Source organism: Carya illinoinensis, chromosome 13 (assembly GCF_018687715.1).
Source record: "Carya illinoinensis cultivar Pawnee chromosome 13, C.illinoinensisPawnee_v1, whole genome shotgun sequence".
NCBI classification, from domain to species: domain Eukaryota; kingdom Viridiplantae; phylum Streptophyta; class Magnoliopsida; order Fagales; family Juglandaceae; genus Carya; species Carya illinoinensis.
In genome coordinates, this window is record NC_056764.1 from 564,150 (window position 1) to 583,886 (window position 19,737).

The 19,737-nt window shown below is 36.3% G+C and overlaps 2 protein-coding genes across 4 annotated transcripts; one reads left to right on the forward strand and one right to left on the reverse strand.

The window, feature by feature from the left end:
- Positions 1 to 2,496: 2,496 nt before the first annotated feature.
- Positions 2,497 to 11,104, forward strand: LOC122291640 (protein DETOXIFICATION 43-like). Of its 2 annotated transcripts, none has more exons than XM_043099461.1 (14): positions 2,497 to 2,718; positions 6,062 to 6,260; positions 6,583 to 6,704; positions 7,717 to 8,184; positions 8,391 to 8,584; positions 8,737 to 8,872; positions 9,231 to 9,327; positions 9,432 to 9,532; positions 9,616 to 9,779; positions 9,892 to 9,963; positions 10,140 to 10,256; positions 10,362 to 10,457; positions 10,546 to 10,667; positions 10,848 to 11,104. In XM_043099461.1, the coding sequence occupies exons 2-14, from the start codon at positions 6,175 to 6,177 to the stop codon at positions 10,903 to 10,905; spliced, it is 1,833 nt and encodes a 610-aa protein (XP_042955395.1). In that variant the 5' UTR covers positions 2,497 to 2,718; positions 6,062 to 6,174; the 3' UTR covers positions 10,906 to 11,104. The 2 variants fall into 2 exon arrangements, with proteins under 2 accessions (XP_042955395.1, XP_042955394.1); XM_043099460.1 differs by lacking the exon at positions 2,497 to 2,718 and adding an exon at positions 4,641 to 5,965.
- A 2,218-nt stretch (positions 11,105 to 13,322) lies between these two features.
- LOC122291638 (zinc finger CCCH domain-containing protein 30-like) lies at positions 13,323 to 17,822 on the reverse strand. 2 transcript variants are annotated; one of them, XM_043099458.1, is made up of 2 exons: positions 17,513 to 17,822; positions 13,323 to 16,167 (listed from the first exon to the last, which is right to left on the reverse strand). In XM_043099458.1, exon 2 carries the CDS (start codon positions 16,154 to 16,156, stop codon positions 13,958 to 13,960), a length of 2,199 nt encoding a protein of 732 aa, XP_042955392.1. In that variant the 5' UTR covers positions 16,157 to 16,167; positions 17,513 to 17,822; the 3' UTR covers positions 13,323 to 13,957. The 2 variants fall into 2 exon arrangements, with proteins under 2 accessions (XP_042955392.1, XP_042955393.1); XM_043099459.1 differs by lacking the exon at positions 17,513 to 17,822 and adding an exon at positions 16,374 to 17,494.
- Between the last annotated feature and the right edge of the window lie 1,915 nt (positions 17,823 to 19,737).

The window sequence follows — 19,737 nt, forward strand, 5'->3', positions numbered from 1 at the left end:
CGCCATTTGAAGCAGAGTAAAGCAACCCCTTTCGAAAGATCCGAGGCCTCTGAATCCTACGTGGTCGCGTGAAATGTCAATAACATTCCTAAACAGCAGCTGCACGTTAACGAAGCGCACAACAAGATCTGTGCGTGCGGCCAACGTGCTGGCCGAAATCACAATCTCCCACCGCGAACAGGAAGATCGACAGCTGGGGAATGTAGTGAGACCGTGCTTGGTGGCTGGAGGTTTCCGGTTGTCAGTAGATCGGCAGTTGACACTACTAAACTTAGGAAAATCGAAAAAAGCTAGAAAAATACTAAAAAAAACAATACATGAATAGAAAGGGAGGGAAGGAGGTGGTCAGAAACGAGATTCTGAGCCACCTCCGCCCATGTCAACGTTAAGGTTCAGAGAGGCCCTTGGCTGGTTGACAGAAAATGAGAGAGAAAGCTTTTTACGACAAATTACACTAGCATAGGTATCTGGTTTTTCCCTCAGGGATCATGATTTGGATCATTTCTATTATTGATCGCCTATATATATAAAATTTCATAATTTAATATCCTAATTTTAATTATATATATCCTGATCTTGCATGCTAACATGAATTAAGTTGCAAGCTGTATTTAAGGAGGTTAATAATTATTTGACTCATGATCATCATGCATATATAGAGATAATTATATACATGAGATGAGACAATTATATATCTCATGAGGTATAGTAATATTAGAGGTCCCGGCCTCCCCTTCACTTGTGGTGGCAGGCAGGTATATATAGTTGGAATCGCGACAATATTATTATTAATTCAGGCTACCTTCCACGCGAAATTAAGTGGAGTACTACTAGTACTGCTCCGCCTTTATCTTATATATAATTTATATTATGATTATATATATACATATATATATGTTGGATCGATGGGCATGAATTAAGATCAAGATCATATATATATATATATATATATATATTTAATGGTCATATGGCTGCTAGCTTGCACACTTAATTGGACTTTATTTTCTTATTTTAACTATACTATTCAACATGCGGCTAGCTACCAGATTTTATTTTTTTCAATTAGAGCATTAGCAATGGTCTAGCTATTACTAAGTCTAAAATTTAGCTAGAATCTCACATTTTGGCCATAACATCAATTTTTAGTTAAATAAGTTCACATTAAACTAGCCATCTTAAATATAAAATAATAAAATAATATTATATATTTTAATAATATTTGATTAATTCTTTTTATATTTTACAAATACAGTTCATATATTAATTAATAATTTTATTAAAAAATAAAATGTGATAATTTATTTTAATGTGATAAAGAGAGGGGAAGAGATTGATGAAAAGAATAAAATAATTGGATAGAGGTTGAATAGTAACTCTCCAACAATGGAGAGCTCCCTTAATTTACTGTAGCTCAAGTGTTGATCAGCTTTGGACTTTTAGCTAGTCCGATGTGAAAGTTTTTTTTCACATTTAGCTAAAGTTTAAACTTACATTCGCATTTGATTAGACCATTATCAATGCTCTTATAGTACATATAGTAGATTTCATTCATGACCGGGCTCATCTTTTGCTTTTTCTCATATCATAAAGCACCATGGATTGGATTTCTAAGGTTAAAAACCCTTAAAAAGCATATCCATTGCATACTGCATGTGTATATATATATAAAAGAAATCTGATACAACTAACAAATCTGATCTGTAAAGTTAATTTGTTGGTAATATTAATATTAATTGGCAGGCATGCATGCCTTTTCTGATCCTTACAATTATATTATCTACAATTTTATCAGAATCTCATTTCATTAATTAACAGTATATACTATGAAAAGTTTTCTTGTCACACGCGCGGTAGTATATTTGTGACAAAAGGTACGTAAATTATATCGCCGCACCGCAAATTAAGTTATATATTAGCGCTAATGGTGGGGCATATGCATGCAGTCGTTATCTAAAAAAGATTAACAAAATTACTTGAGGATAGATATACAGCCACTAGTGTTCTTACGCATGCACCATTAATCGATCTATTATATATATATATTGGCTGATCTATCTGCAGTACTACTAGGAAAACAAAGATAAAGTGGCTAGGCTTATTGTCCACTAGCTACACCAATTTTGTCTAATCGGACCGGACTTAAAAGAAATATATTAGCTAGGTCCGAAATTAAACTGCATTTTGCGGGCATGGCCTCATATTGTTGGGAATCCTACGTAGCCCACCTTTGCAAAAGTTTGATTGCTACCTACTTAAAGCACTTCAACTTGTAGCACAAAGCAGAACAAAAGCTTGTATGTGTTATACCTTATAATGTGTTCGTGGATTTCCACCTTTCCAGAATATGACAAAGATAACATGGGAATCCATAGATTTTCATGCACCCATTGCAGAGATTGCTGTCGCGGCAGTGAGAGACTGGCAACTTTTTTAATTGCACTGAATATTTAATCTTCCCATGTGTCGTTTTTCCAGCCCAAAGGACTGGAAACTCAAGCTCATGTCCATGTCTCTCTTTCTCACGCACTGACATATATATGCACTAACTTTCTAATGGTAATATGTGGTGTGTTGAGAATGAGGAAAGGATACTTAAAAAGACCAAGATCAGTACGTAGCTAGCTAGGTTGATATATAATTTGACGAATGAGCAAAGAGAAGTTGGCTTGTATTTAAAGAGGTTTGTGTTGTTTCTTGGAGAAAGCAAATCATGCAAAGGTACGCCAATTTCGTCAATTGATAAGCTCCTTCCACTATTAACATTTCTAATTAAATTGAGGTGACTTGTTATTTATTATAAGTTTCTAGTATAGGTAGCTCTCAAATATTTCTCCGCATTCGGGCCATCATGTTTTCAGTAGCAGCAAAATAATATATATTAATTGGTATATACTGATCATCTATATATAGACGCTTTCTGATGATCTAATTTCTTAGACAAAATATATATATGTATGTATGTATGTGGATCGATGCATGCGTATGCAAGCTAATTTGCTATGTCTCTTTCATTAAATACATCCATATATATGCATTAGTTCATGATCATATAGTCACATTATTAGTTGGACACACACGTGAACTCAAAAGGGGATTAGATTGAGGTGTAATATCGATAAGAATCAGGTATATTGTAGTACTAGTACTACTACTTGTATTATCAGAGATCAGCTAGCTAGTACTCATAGGTATGTATGTATGTATGTATTTACATTTAAAAATATTATATATATATATATATCTTTGACGTGAATAGTTAATAATGTTGTCCCAAAATCTTGTCCATTAACAAGACCAGAGACGTCTTCTCTGAAGCAAGCAAGCAATTAATATCGTCTTAATTTGTCACACTTCCTACATTGAGATTTTTTCAGTATGTTTTGTGCTCATATTTTTGCTGCCCATTAAGCTGCAACTTATTGCTGTATATATACTCACTTACATGAATGTGGTTAATTTTTGTTGATCTCTCATGAATGCTTTTCTCCATCAAATCAACTCCTGGCCAGCTGCAGCTAGTTATATGTAGTTAACGTAACGCATAATATTTGAAGATCTTGATTAGCTTTTGTGCTTTTGGGATCTACTGTTTATGGAGCTACTAATTAAAGACGTATGGGGGTGTATTTAAAAATATTTTACTAGAAAATAAATGAGTCACTCATGACTCACTGGGGTGTATCATGTGTTGACTCGTTTCACATGCAGGCCCTGGGATACTTTATGCTTCAAATTTGTAGCATTCATACAAATATATATATACAAAATGTTGTAAACAAATTTGTCCAAAAATAATACAAGATAAATTTTAAATAGTTTAAGAATTTGCCTATATACATTGAAACCAAACTTTTTTATGTTTGTATATATTACAAACACTCAAAATATTTCTTATGTCCACTCTCTATTTTTACACACACAGCTAGGTTCACATATCATAACTCTTCTTTTATAAGAGAAGTTTTATTAAATATCAACCGAAATTAATCACAAATATTAGTGACTTGTAACAATCATAATCAATCCATAACTTTATAAGTCAGTGTTGGACGGTGCAGAGCAGCCAAGTTTGATTTTCTGCATTCACACTAGCTCGCTTTTTCAACATATGCACGTCATCAGAACCCCAAATTTCAATCGAGCTCGAGATTGCAGTTTTGCCGTTCTGAGTCATATTGGAGGGTAATTGAGAACATCCGTACATGATCATGTTGGCCGTCAAATCAGACAGATTAATTACGTCACCTAATCATGGCCGAATGCAGTAGAGTCTCGGTGGAAAAACGTTGTCAGCATTGACCAAGCAGAAACGTATGTGACTGACCTTAATCAGATCGTTTGTTTAATTATTTGTACGGACCCGGAACCAGAAAGATACATCCCCAGTTAAGTATTCATTCCTTGACCTACTATATTTATTTATTTATTTCGTGACCATTCGATCACTCCGCGTACTGTACATACAAGTACGTAACATAATATATTATACGAGAGATGTGACCACAAAATTCAAAGGAAACATACTACGTGGTACCATATTATATATATATATAAAGTTCTTTGTTGAAAATTAAGGACTAGCTAGTACATTATTTGAGTAAAAAATAATAATTTTTTAAGGTTTAACTTGTTGCGGCCTTCAATCTTTTCAATTCCAATACCTTAAAATTATAAGTAAATCACCCTCATGCAAGAGATACATAACAATCCGTTCAGTCGAGCTAGTACCCAAGGAAGGTTCGTTGGTTAATAATTGACGCGCTTAACAGTAACACATGACGGTATACTAGCTGCATGGTGGCCGGAATGAGTTAGTAGCGCATGTTTGGTTGGTTAGAAAATGTCCGAATGAAAAATATAATTCAGTCTTGGAAATCAATACATTAGGTATTAACTAGAGGGAAAGTACTGCAGGCTGAGGCAATAAGCCTCCCGATCTGTAGTAATTATCTTTCGGTGCTAGCTAGTTCTCTGTTTATCCTTATAAAGTTGACGCGCTTTCTGTCTAACTAGGGGCTTGGTACTCCCACTTTTCCTTGGGAGGTTTCTCCCCAATATTATTGCTATGGCACAAAATAGAAGGTCTAGAAACAAAACAAACGTCGGAAGTTTCGCAGTATTTCTAGGTTCAATTAATAACTGATCATGTTAAGAGATCCAGTCAAAAAGCCAGTACTGATGTTTCCTTTCATTTTCCACTCTTTGATGCATTAATATTATTTTTTATGGTGCAAAAAGCAATCCGCTCGTATGGCCGGGTCCATATATAAGTGCTCCATGTATGGTTTAATCTTTATTTGTGGTTCACCTGAGGAGGGACGGGTCGAATCTTGTTGCACGATAAGAATTGCATGATATGAACATATATGGACAGAGTGGCCGTTCGATCTCTCTTTTGAGATTATTCTGATTGGCTTTTTTATGAACTTTATGTTGATTCTTATCGTAAACGCTAGCTATCTGGAACCTGTGGAACTGAGGGAGGTTCATGCTTGCAATCCCAAGTCTTCGTCGCTAACATCTCTCTAACAGTACCTTTAATTTGTTAATTAATGCATACAAATTACAAAAAGGTGTACTTAATTTCAAACAACTTTATGATGATCTTTGAACGTACGTCCACCCAAATTCCGTGCTGACTGTGCCATACTGAGGAAGGTTCAACTAATTTGATAAGAAACGTCGTCTGATCAGAGAAGTACTCATGAAGCTAACGAACCGAGGGAGGTTTCAACTATCACCGAGTTATAGATTTATTAGTTTAAATTCATTCTCTTAACTTCCTCGTCGAGTGTGCCTTTGTGCCATAGGCCTAGGGATGGTACTTGTTCTTAGGCCGTGACACTTGGGCTTTCCGACATCTGTAGCTAACGGGAGCTTCGTTCAATGCATGTTGCTTGATGGCCGTACTTAAGTGTTCATTTTCGTTTCAAATTCTTTAGGCACTCATCAACCACTGCATATGGTATGGAATCACCTGGATAGTTTAAAAAATTGTTATGCACATGTTCTCTGTTATAATATTCGAGTAACGGGTATTAAATTATCTTACACTCTGCAGATTATATAGCCTGCTGGCATCTTATATTCTCAAATACTGAAGCAACTGCATCAGAAACACACTTCCAACTAGCTTGGATTTAGAAATTTAACATTGGCTTGGCACTCAATATCATGGCTGAGCAGGACATTTGTTTACGTTCAGCTGAGAGAACGTACTGGAAGAGGATACCAATCTTTGTTTTCTTTAGAGATGCAAGGTACGATTTGATCAATGCGATGTATTTTCAAATATGTTTCTGCAGGCCAGCATGTAGACGTCGTAAATGCCATCTATTTGTGTCCAAGATGCTGCATGCTAGCTAATGAATTATATACAGTGGGTTGATTCGACGATTAATATCATTTATTGTTTAGAGGCCTTGCTGTTATATAACTAGCATGTCTTTTCCCTGGAGGAGCGAACATAAATTAAAATGTGAAATCTATGTACGTCTGTGTGTGTGTGTCGGAGATCATCTCTGTTTGTGTTACAGATATCGACCTAATGCTTGGTTAATTTCACGAATGTGATTGATCCAGACTGGTTTTCAAGTTGGATACTCTTGGTTGGGAGATATTGGGCATAGCATTACCTGCTGCCCTCGCCGTGGCTGCTGATCCCATTGCTTCTCTGATCGACACTGCATTTATTGGTCATATAGGTACGTACGTAGTACTAGTTTCATATTATATATATACGTACGTACGTACGTACATACATATACATGCATATTCATCGTGGTTTAATTAGTGGGCTTCATGTGCTTTTCTTTCTATCTGACATTATCATTTATAGATTATGAATGAAATCCTGATCGGATTTATATCGCTTTTCACGCTGAGTTCTCGAATTTGCCTCCTCCACAATTGTCATTCAAATTAGCATCCTTGAGTTTCGCGAAAATATTAGCGCTAGCGCTGTAATATATTTTACGTATAGAACCTCTCCTAGGTTGGAAATATTAAGTTTGAGGCACAATATTTAATTAAACTACTCCCATGCATGGGTTTTCCATTGTGCCGGAACCTGGCCACATTCCGGGTAGAGATCTTGAAAGGTAAATGATATGTGTTCCTAGCTGCTTGTTCTTTTCCTTCTAAAACAAAAATCATTTGACGTATTGCATGGTCGGCAGCTTTGGCCAGCTTTAGACGGTGGCCAGCGGCCATTTTGAGTCAATTTTTTTCATACTTTTTTGTAAAGCAGAAATCAATTTAAGGGTCAGTACTTTGGTTATTTTACTAAAACTGGCTCCCAAAAATTCCCAATTCTATTAGTTTGACCCCCCTTAAATTTTAATTCGTCCCTGATCATGAACAGGGCATGCATGCACCTTAGGGGCCAAATTAGGCATCTCGATCCATCCCTCTAAATACATGGGTGGTGGCTAGCATCAATAAGATGTGTGTGTGTGATCATAACAAGATCCAAGTTGGGATGTAGGCACTTGTCATAAATTAAGCTTAGGGGTACGTTTGAACGTAGAAAAATGTCCCCTATGAAGGTGAAGTGCTTCAGACCCGTTAGCTGCGCCATTAGCTACTTCAGCTGGTTTCAATGAGAGATTTTGATAATAAGTGGATCATTTATAATATATAAATATATATATATATATATATATATATATGTATATATAATGATCTTGAAGCATTTCTTCTTCTTCTTCTGTACAGGACCAGTGGAACTCGCAGCTGCAGGAGTCTCTATTGCCTTGTTTAATCAAGCTTCGAGGATTACCATATTCCCACTGGTCAGCATTACAACTTCTTTTGTTGCTGAGGAGGATACTGTTGCAAGAATCGGCGTCAAAGAAGCAGATAAGGGCTCTGGTGAGCACGGTGAAACAAAGGAGTGCACACCCGAAGTTGACAATATGCTCGAGGATATGGAAAAAGGTGAAGCTGAAAAAAAGGGACATCGTCAGAACTTGGAAAAGAGTTCAGTGGAAAACAGTGAAATGAAAGAGTTTATGCCGGAGGATCTTAAGCTCGACTTGGAAAAAGGTTCAACCAAACAAAATGTCGACAAAGCGGAAAGCAGTACTTCAGCCCAAGAGAGTCCAAACAAAGAATTAATGCAGCCAAGTTCTACGCTTGCGGATCATCGTGTGGACAAAGCTGCAGCAACAAAATCAGAAAATGGTACTTGTAATTTTTAACCTTCAATTTTAATTGCGAAATTAATTTGTGCATCACCTTGGGAGAGCTAAAGCTGCGTCAGAGTGACATTGAACTGAGATTTCATATTTTCAGGTGTATTACAATGTTCAGTTTATTTATGAGAAACACAGTGAATGATATACTCATTTGATCGACGTGTTAATTCTTGGTGAATTGTTAAATTTCAGATTTCGACACAACTGTGGACAGCAAATCTGATATTGGCTTCAGCAGCAAAAAGAAGACTAAAACCAAAACGGAGAAGAGACATATTGCTTCAGCATCTACAGCACTACTTTTTGGTGCAGTTCTTGGCGTCTTTCAAGCTGTAGTGCTTGTTTTTGGGGCCAAACCTCTCTTGCATGTGATGGGTTTGAAATCTGTAAGTGTTCATTAATTACCAGTACCATACTCGATTACATATATAACGTGATAATAATAGCATGTACCATTTCAACACCTATATATTTAGTATATATGGCAACAAATGCGTCTCTTATTTTCCTCTTTTTTAACTAACCTTTCTCTGAACAGAGTTCACCTATGCTTGCCCCAGCCCTGAAATACTTGAAATTAAGATCACTCGGTGCTCCTGCAGTTCTTCTATCGTTGGCCATGCAAGGGATCTTTAGAGGGTTTAAGGATACAAAAACTCCTCTATATGTCATTGGTAGGTTCAGTTTCCTACACACACCCCCCCCCCCCCCCCTCCCTCTCTCTCTCCTCTGCTTCCTTTGTCTCATCTTGCTTTACTAAACCAGACGTGTAACAGAATGCAGAAATGAACCGAAGTTCTTTATGATGACCTATCTATTGAAAGATATACTGGTGATATTAGTTGTTCGAATCTTTAGCCCAGTGGCATGAACTGCACCCGCTTTTAAACCCTTATATACGTACCATCTCGCAATTATGAGCATATATGCCAATGCTTTTTTTTCTATCACCTTTTAGCTAGAGCTCTAAATTGAGATTAATGGAAATCTCCCCTGATTCTAGTTCATATCTTTATTTGTTCTTAAATATAGTTGTGGGATATACAACAAACATCATTTTGGACCCGATACTTATCTTTGTCTTGCGTATGGGCATCAGCGGTGCAGCAATTGCGCATGTTCTTTCCCAGTAAGTAGCCATTATTTTTCTTTCTTTCAAAAAAATCAAATAATAGAAAAACTTAATTTCATCCATTTTCCAAGGGATCTGATGGCTGATGGTCCAAATTGTAGGTATTTGATTTTGTCAATCCTCCTGTGCATGTTAATGAGAAAAGTTTATCTCTTACCCCCAAGTCTTAAGCAATTGCAGTTGGGTAAATTTCTAAAAAATGGTAAGAGGCCTAATTCCTACACATCCTTAAATATTAAGTACGAGAATGAATAATAATCTGTTCATATATTTTCGTGGACACAGGTGGTCTGCTATTAGCAAGAGTTGTAGCTGTGACATTCTGTGTGACGTTGGCAGCCTCATTGGCAGCACGGTTGGGTCCAATGCCTATGGCTGCCTTCCAGACTTGTTTGCAGGTCTGGTTGACATCATCCCTTCTCTCAGATGGCTTGGCTGTTGCTGGACAGGTAAATTACCTTTTTATTGTTCTCTTCTCCCTCAATTTCTGTCGATCAATGGCTATATATTGTGAGCAATCAGTAAATCATTCTTATCTTTTTCCTGTTAACCTGCTCCTAGGCAATTCTAGCCTGTGCATTTGCTGAGAAAGACTACAAGAAAGCAACCGCTACTGCAAACAGAGTATTACAGGTACGAATTTTTCTACGATAGGCCATACATGCCATATCTAACACATCTTTTTGAATAATTAAACTTATCATCTATCTTGAATGTTGATTTTGTGCATCATATCACAAATAGTGATATTGTAATTTTCTGAATTTATGATCCGGTCTCTTAAATTTGTGAGGAATTTTGTTTTGCAGATGAGTTTTATTCTAGGGGTGGGGCTTGCTCTTGTTGTCGGAATTGGTCTGTACTTTGGAGCAGGGATCTTCTCCAGAGATGTTAATGTTCTACACCTTATAAAAATAGGACTCCCTGTACGTAGTACTCCAACCTAAAAGATCAAAATCAAAACTTGCTATAATTTTCAGAAACTTGATTGAATTTGGTGTCTCATTCCATTCCACCCATGCATGTACCAGTTTGTTGCTGCTACACAACCTCTCAACTCATTAGCTTTTGTCTTTGATGGAGTGAACTTTGGAGCGTCTGATTTTGCCTATTCTGCGTACTCTCTGGCAAGTTCATAATACAGAGTTTGATATTATGTAACTTATTGCCTTTCAATTTTATCTTTCATAACATGTTCCTTGTCGTCCACTCCAGGTTCTTGTGGCCGCAGCAAGCATTACAACCTTGTTCACTCTTTACAAAAGTAGCGGATTTCTAGGAATCTGGATTGCTCTAACCATCTACATGTTTCTGCGCACATTTGTTGGTATTTGGAGGTAATTACTTTCTAGTTATAGTTTCATAGTATATACATTAAGCTAACACAATTTAGAGCAATCAAAAGTTGAAAACATGATAAAATATATATATATAGTTGACGTACGTACCTCATTTTGTTCCTGGGATTGCATAGCTTCTATGCATGCTTTGATTAATGGAAGGCTGTAAATTTGCAGGATGGGCACTGGTACAGGACCTTGGGGCTTTCTCAGGAGTCGATCGTTCTGGTCCTAGGCTCTAGCCAGGCATTCCAACGACCCCCATGGATGCCTATACTCAACCAACATCTTTACGTTGCTCTCTCTCTTTCTTTTATTCTTCTCATGCTATGTAATTGGTACTCAGACCCTAATATTTCTTTGCATTTTTCCTTAATTATTTGTATCAGTGTAGGACCTATATATTATTAATATATGTTCTTGTTACAACGTTATTGTGGTCTTTTACCCCTTATCAATTATCACTATTCATCTTGGTTTAATCTAATAATTAATTAATATGAAAACTGAAGTCTCAAGCAGGGGATGGTTTACTTCAATTTTTTTCCCCTCATAAGATAAATTAAATATAACGACGCCCTTTCATTTCACATTTATTTCTTTAGTTGAAATCATTTTATCAAAAGAATAATTCTAATTATCATCTTCACACATCACACATCATACTTATTTTATTTTATTTTTTTTTTATTTTTATTATAATAAGCATATAGTATATGGATAATAAGTAGAACAACTTAATTAGTTTAACAATAATAAAATTAAAATAAAATAAAATAATACAAAAATAAAAATAAAAATAATTTAAAAATATATAAAATATGTAATATGAGATTATAGTAAAGGGCGGTGCTACACACACCGCTGGGAGCTCCAGCTGGGGCTCCCGCTAATGGTTTGGAAATTTTTTTATTTTTTTGTATTTTTTTACATGTATTTTTTAAATATTTTTAAAAAAATAAAAAAATTCATAATATTATTAAAAAAATATTTACTTAATCATTAAGTAAAAAAAATATAATAAAAATAAAATAAAAACATCACAGTGGTAGAATTTAGCGGTGAAAAATAGTGGTAAGAGTAGTATTTTCCTTATAGTAAAACACAATGGTAGTACCGTAGTACTACCCAAGCACTTTCCAACCACTAAAGCCGAATGTTTATGTTGGGATCTGGTAATCGTCCACATGATGTTTGCGCACAGTTACCGGTACTACCTGTTTGGTGGCAATGTTCCTTATGAATCATAAGGTTATGATCCATATCGTTTGCTGTCTATAATTATAACTGCATGATGCAGACAGGTCAGCAACTGGTCCTTGTCTCCTTGGCGCTTCCTCGGAGGCAAAATGCATCCATCCATCCATCGAAGTTTATGACTCTTAAAGAATGCCGCCACCTCAACTACGCTTACATAGAATGACACACTTTTGAACCATCTCTTAAGTTATCGTCCCTAAGCTTTAGGAACAGTAATTATAGTGAGCACTGAGCAGCTACAAAAGTACTGCAAGGCCCGGGAAGGAAAAACCAAAAAAAAAAACAAAAAACCATGAGGAATATTAACTTATCTCCTTTCTGAAACCATTGATCTTTTGGATTCAGCTGCATATGAAATATTTCATTATTTCCTAGCAAGTCTATACTTGGAATGGTTCGAAAAATATATGCTAAGTTCTGCAATGTGAATCCTATTGCTGTTAACAGCTCCATTTCGTGTTTGATTTCAAAGAACGAAAAAAAATCCACCATGCCTTCTTTTTTGAAACTGGAAACCATCTGAAGCAGCATGACGTGCGACACCTCTTGAGGTTTCTTCTACTTTTTGTATATGCCAGTTGCTACAATTTGCTCCCTCCTGCGCTCAGGAGACATTGTCTATAATGGTGTGGTAAGAGGGAGGGTATCTCAAGTTCTTATGGAAAATGTGGAGCACTAATTAAACATATAATACCTACCGTCTACAAAAACACACCCAAAAAATCCTAAATGCTGTGAGGCTTTATATTTCTCACTCAAGTTCCCGTTACCACTCCACTTCCATGGCATAGAGGGCAAGATGAACTTATATCAGCCCTACAAAATTTTGGTAGATGCTTTGAAAACCACAAAAGATGCATACAAAAGTTGGCGGAAATCATCAATGCATTGGACCCAGCGGAACCAAGCTTGATGATAGCGATGATGATGATGATACAAAGGGCTAAACCGCCAAGACTTGGAAACTAAGCATCATAATTCACAACCGACCATTAAAAGCAAAGCCGTGTAAGTCCTACCACAAGCCCCACAAATCACTATACAAATTCAAAATAGCACACGACTATTTACTTTACTAATCCATTGCCGCAAGGACCCTACATCCACGCTGATGGGCATCAATCAAATGGTACAAGATACCCCACTTCTTAAACTACTCATCCATATTTCTTATTCAAGAAAATCTGCATCTCCAGAACGATTTAAAGAATCCAAAAATATATCCATTCAACCAATCCCCATCCACTGGTAGGACACCTTTTTAGGTGTAATTCAACGGGTAGGACCTACCACGGCAGGATTCCAACACTTTCTCAAATAAATCAATCTTACATACTAAAATTATGAGAGAGAGAGAGAGAGAGAGAGAGAGAGAGAGACGTGGGACATCCATTAATGGGGAAGAAAAAATAAAGCTATCGATATCATAACAACTTTAGTCAGTTTTACATCATCAAATAAACATATTGCCTCCCTCTTTTCTATCACACCACCCAACCACCCACAAAATAATGAATTCCAAATGGAACACATCCCCAGGAACCATTTAAAACCCTTTTGAAGACCTAACCACCACCACCACCAATCTTTCTTGGTTCAATCCAAAGAAAATATCGAAGAAAAATGAGACATGAAAAAGATACCAAGCTAACGACCCCATTGCAATTTAACGTGCTTCCCTTAAGGTGAATATGAAGTTTAAGAATAACACTATGCCTAGAAACAGATATATTTAGAGAGAGACACCTAACCTGGACTAGATTTCTTTAATATTAGCCCAGAGTAAGCTTCTTTCTCTTCAGAATTCTGCGGTAAACAACAAATTGTGAAAAATAAAAAAACGAATCATATTCTCACTTTATCCAGCCATTCTTCACTCTTAGGCCTTAACCACCAATTTCCAACTGTCCTACTTTTAACTCCTCCACTTGACCTTCACTACCGGTAAAAAGTAACCCACAAAAAATTTTATGTACCCACCGATTTCTTTTAACCAATCTCAATGAGCGAAAAAGAATTCACTTTCGTCATACTACGAGTTGATCAAGCTGCATCTGCTCAAGCCAAGCTCCTAATACAGAATGATCAATGGATTCACTTTGAGAATTAGAATTCAAACCTTCACCAGATGATGCAGCCCTTGAGGCTGAAACTGCCAACTTCTCTTTCATCAACTCAGTCGGTGATTCCTTAACTAGAGACTGAACCCATGACAAGTCAGGTTCCTCCCCATTGTTAGCAAGCTCAAATGATGATGATCTACGTAGTCGCCCCATGTCATCTCCATTAGCTAACAAATCCAATTTTCCATTTGGTGATCCCCATTTTGCCCAAGAATTTACAGGAGAACCAATGGAGGCTCCGTTGTTGCTTCCAAGATCCCGTGAGCTGAGGCTGCGCAGCTGCTGATGCTGTTTCTCACGCTGAGCAAATGCAGCGAGTCGAGAGCCGATTGGGGAGATTGGCTCCACACTTCTAGGCGACATCCTTCCAGGGGATTGGATACCAAATGAAGCCTGCAATAAAGGGTGCTCCACATTTTTGGGGGAGAATACATTCGTGTTAATGGGTGATAACATGCTCTGCTGCTGTTGGAATTGATTAAGAACAGCAGATTTGTGAGCAGGGGAGAAAACAGCAGAAGCTGCTGCATCAGAATAGCGGGGAGACGAAGAGATCTCTGCACAAAATAGCTCTTCAAGGTTTGAAGGTGTTAGTGTCTTGGACCGACCAGGCCGGTTAGCAGGGACATTATTGGACCATGACTGTGAAAAACAAGTCAAGTCATTAAGAAGATGTTGCTGGGCATCAAAATCCTGCATCACACTCAAATGCTCAGGTGGAATGTCTCGTGCACTAAGGGATGATCTCAAGCGACTGGACTGAAGATTGTTTCCAGGAAGACTAAGGGTTGGTACATTTGGCTGGGGCCATGCAATGGATGACTGTGACATGCCATTATTTGCAGATGGAGACATGGGTTGAGCGAATGGAGAAGGCGACAGAGCAGAGATTGATGAGGGAGACCCAGGTAATAAGCTCATTGCAGCAGCCATGTCCATGACACTATGGGAAGAGGCAGATGAGCGAGGTGATGGGACAGCAGATCCGGTAGATAGATACAAGGGACGGAGCTCCTCAGCTGTGTGAGCAAAAAAACAGACCCGTCGATTGCAGCTTGTACCATCCTTGCAGAGCCGAGTCCGGTATTGAGCCGGGTGGAGCCAACACTCAAAAACTCCATGAGCATATTCACACATATCCCCACGCCTACAAGCCCCCTTTCGGAACTCAGGGCAAGGCACACAGCTGTAATGGTACTTCCTTGGGTCTCTTCTGCGAGCATTTTCTCCAGGGTGCACAAAAGGGCACTCAGTCCAGTCGTGGGAGTACGCTCGAGAACAAGGCCGAACTTTGAATGAGAACATGCGGAACTCATCTGTTGCGTAGATACTGTTCTTAATGTCAGGGAGGGAGGGATCAACAGGGTACTCTTTCTTCTCCAATGCATAACTAACAGGTATATCATTAAACTTTGAAGCCATTAGAGAAGATACCAACTCTGAAGGAGAAGATGGCAATCCATTTTCCGGGGATGAGGAAAGGGTTGGTGAGTCTGAACAAGAGGAACTAATGGATACACGCAGATGGTGCTCACTAAATGAGCTGTCAGAAGCATTGTTAGAGAGAAGTTCTTCAACAGCCACTCTCATGCTTTGCATCTTTGGAGGAACAACAAGAACATCAATGGGGCGAAGACCATAGGCATCAGTACGATTTGGATCAGCACCCATTAATAGAAGCAGCTTAAGAACATCAGCTGCATTAATTGATCCACCAGAAGTGGCGCAGTGAAGAGCAGTGGTTTTATCTTGGCCACACGAGAAATTTACATCCACCCCAGAATGAGAGAGTATAAATTTAAGAACATCTACACTTCCATAGGTTGCAGCAACCATTAATGGAGTTCTATGCTCAAGAACAATTTGTTTTGAGCCTTTCTGGCGAACATACCAGAGTCCGACCTCATCAATTAAAGAAGCATCCTTCTCTGCAGATCGCTTAAAGCCTGCAACATCATTGTTAGCAGCAAGATCGAGTAAGCTGGAAAAATAACCTTCGGCTTGAACAGTTGGGCTATTCATGTCTTTGGTGTTAGATGTGGTTTCTACAGTTGACACAGATGGAGTCGATGACGATTCTGATCGTTCTGGACCACTGCACATGCTTCCATGGGCTGAAATGGGCAAACAAATAGAAAAACCTGTATTAGTATTTAAAATTTATGTAAGAACCCAACCCACTAAAGTATTTTGTTAATAACCAAAAAGGCCAAAGCTAAGGTCAATTACCAAACCTATAGAAAAACATATGGAAAACAGCTACATGTCCATTAATCTAAAAATCATACATGTCTATCAACACAGCAGTAGATTGTCAGACCTTCTAGCTGAACTGAAAAAGCAAATATACCCAATCAACTGACAGGATGGTTCCCCATTTCTAGGTATTAAGCACACAGCAACAACTTAGAGTTCAGAATTTCTTCATCTTCCTTCGCAATATTGTCCCAGGAAATAAAGCCACAGTAAGTAAATAGAAACGTGGAAAGCTACCAATCGATTCTGAGATATCACGAACTCACAAGGATGTAAAGTTGAAAAATTAGGAAATTAGAAATTACCAAACTCATTCGAGAACTAGCAAATAGCCAATGGATCATACCGTAATTCAAACACATTTACGTGCGCAGTAAATTTAGCAAAGCAACAATAATTCACAAAACCATATTCCCTACACTCAAAAACTTAGAAGATTGCCTGTGCCAAAAGCATAAACCCGAGCAACACAATCTTATAGCTCGGGTCAAATATCAGATCTGCTGTTAATCTACAATCATCTAAAGTAAAATCCATTACAGCTAATGTTCCTTTAAAAAAGGAAATAACGCAGAATCGTAATTATTCTTCTCAAACGAAAAAAGTACGATCTTCCTAATATTACGAATAAGAATAAAACTAAAAGATAGAAACTTATATTCCTTTTAAGAAAAGCAATATTTCTCCCCAGGTAGACTTTAAAAAAAATATATAACTTTGAACGGTGAACTCGCATGCATGAAATACGAAAGCTAGAGAAGAATAAATAAAATTTTATTCATTTCGCATAAAAACTAAAATATAAACTCCTCACTTTCTCGCTTTCCAATCAAGTGGACTTAAAGCAATAATTTCTAGTATAGTCTTCCGAAACAATAATAACTAATCATCCCAGATAGTTTTGCCTCTATTATTTCCCTTCATTTTTCTCCAGTTTTCCCAGCAACCATACAGTGAGGAAAGTAATTAAAGATCAGATCACGAAACACAATCGCACAATAACCAAAAAGACATAGAATTCAAAACCAGAGACCACAACTTTCATATAAAAAAATTGAGCTTTACCAGCTCAAAAAATCAAACACCGACTATTATAGAGGATGGAGAGAACTAGCAGTTAGTATCTATGCGAAACACTTCTTTTTAAAAAAATAAAAAATCCAGTCTAAAGTAAATTACACGATTTCTATAAGATCTACTTACCTCTATATCATCATCTGGATCAAATTTCAGTAAGAGATCTAGAGGGGAAAGGGAGTTACAAGCACTCACGATCAGGCAGCGAAAGAGCCACGGAGAGAGCAACACAATAACAACGAACAAGATAAAAAAATAATAATAACAAAAGGCCGAAGCTTCTACTTCTACAATAGATGGTACCGAGGAAACAGAATCAGAGCGAGAAAATGACGTCCGGGAAAGTGAAAGTGAAATTGAAATGAAATGAAAGAAATTTGGGTTGAATTTAAATTTAATTCCCGGAGATATAGGAGAGAAGGGGAGATGAAATGAAATGGCATTGAAATGCACGAGAAATGTAGTCCAAAGTTTGAAGTTTGGGGGGGTGACCGATTGGGCCGGTGGGAGGGAAACGGGTACTGAGTGGATGACTGGTGGAGCAGGTGGATATTGGAGTGGACGTGGGGGGTGGAGTAAAGTGGATTGTGATTTGGTGGGATTTGGAGTCCGCCAATGAGAAGCTACAACGTGTATATGTACGTGGCGTTTCATCGTTGGCACCTACTCCAAGCCGAATGTAAAGGCGTTGAACAGTGAACATCATATATGGAGAGGGAGGGAGAGGCGGAGACAGACACACACCATGCACGTTGGTGTGTTGTGTTTTATTTTCGTTGGAGAATTTAGAGCACTCTTATTAGATTACCTATATAGAAAATTAAAGCTCATTTTTATCTATTAGATATAAAAATCACTTATAATGAATTATTTATAATTAAATTTTTTAACTTTTAACTACAGTACATGTAAAAATAAAATAAAATTTGATAATTACTGTTTCATGAGTAAATCTTTATTTTATTATTTTTTAACTCTCTCTCTTTTAATAGTTACTATTTTTTAAATCTTTATTATTTTCTAATCCATAATTTAATTAGAATATAATTACTAATTAACATATAATAGGTAAAATATGATAAAATTAAATTAAATAATAATTAAAAAAATTAAATTTTTTTAATTTATTAATTATTTATTACTATATAATAAATAAATAGATAATTTAATGTAAAAATTTGATATAAATAATTAAATTCAAATTTATTTTATATTATGTTATTGTTATATAATGAAAAAATGACTATTTCAATGTGGAGATTTATATAAATGGAATAGATAATATCTAAATTCATCTTATATTCATTAAAAATGTCATTTACATATGGATAATCCAATGAGAGTGCTCTTAGTACAGAGGTTTGTTACACATGAGCACACGTGATATATACTATATTTAAAAAAAAAAAAGTTAAACAAAATTTTGAATTTATCTTGTTAAACTAATTAAATTCTTTTACTCATTATATATATAATATTTGATAAAAAAAATGTGATGCGTGATGTGTAAGTTTATATTTAAAATTTTTCTTTATTATATAGAATAATGTAAAAGTGTCATATCATACGAAATGAATTAAGTATTTTAGTATATATAGTATACCCATATTTGATAAAACAACTGTAGTTAATTATATTTGGTGAAAAACTTTAGCTAAAATCTAAATTATTTTAGAAATGTCCAATCTAATGTGATGTTTTTTTTATATATAGATTATCTAAATTTTCGCTATCATTTAATTTTGACCAAATTAATGAGAATGGAAATAGGGAAATAAAGAGAAATAACTTAAATTATAAATTTATATTAGAATTGAATTTTTCTTAAATAGATAAGATGTCCACTAAACGACAGATATCTTGATGATTTGCTTAAAAGGATGTTAAGATAGTACGGATATATATATATATATATTTTTGCCATGATAGTACGGATAGTTTTAAGTCTTAAGGAAGGCATTAAGGGGCAACATATCATTTTCTATTGACGATAAAGTTAAATGTTGTTGAAGAGATGCTTTCAGCTTCACATTTGTAGCCTAACTCATTGTTTCATTTGCACTCATTTGCAATGGAATCTAAGTTTTTAATGTAATTTTTTTTCCCCCTTCTTCTTCTTTGACTATATGCTTAAAATTCAAGCTAAAAATATAAAAAAAGATCTAGATATGTAAACTAGGCCAGGTCACCCGCTATTATATTTATATTATATACATTTTCTCTTATAACTTATCCTTTGATGTGGCCTGCTCAACTCTTATCATTGCATTCTTCTTAATTTCTTCTTTCTCACATGTAATTACCATTTTTTAAAAACTTTAGTATATATTCATATCAAAGAATAATCAATA

What these genes read in the sequence shown, in the direction of transcription:
- LOC122291638 (XM_043099458.1), bottom strand. Translation starts at nt 16,156, where the DNA reads ATGTGCAGTGGTCCAGAACGATCAGAATCGTCATCGACTCCATCTGTG.
- LOC122291640 (XM_043099461.1), top strand. Translation starts at nt 6,175, where the DNA reads ATGGCTGAGCAGGACATTTGTTTACGTTCAGCTGAGAGAACGTACTGG. An exon ending in GCTTGGCTGTTGCTGGACAG is followed by an intron (nt 9,780 to 9,891) that starts GTAAATTACCTT and finishes ACCTGCTCCTAG; the next exon opens with GCAATTCTAGCCTGTGCATT. An exon ending in CCTATTCTGCGTACTCTCTG is followed by an intron (nt 10,458 to 10,545) that starts GCAAGTTCATAA and finishes CGTCCACTCCAG; the next exon opens with GTTCTTGTGGCCGCAGCAAG.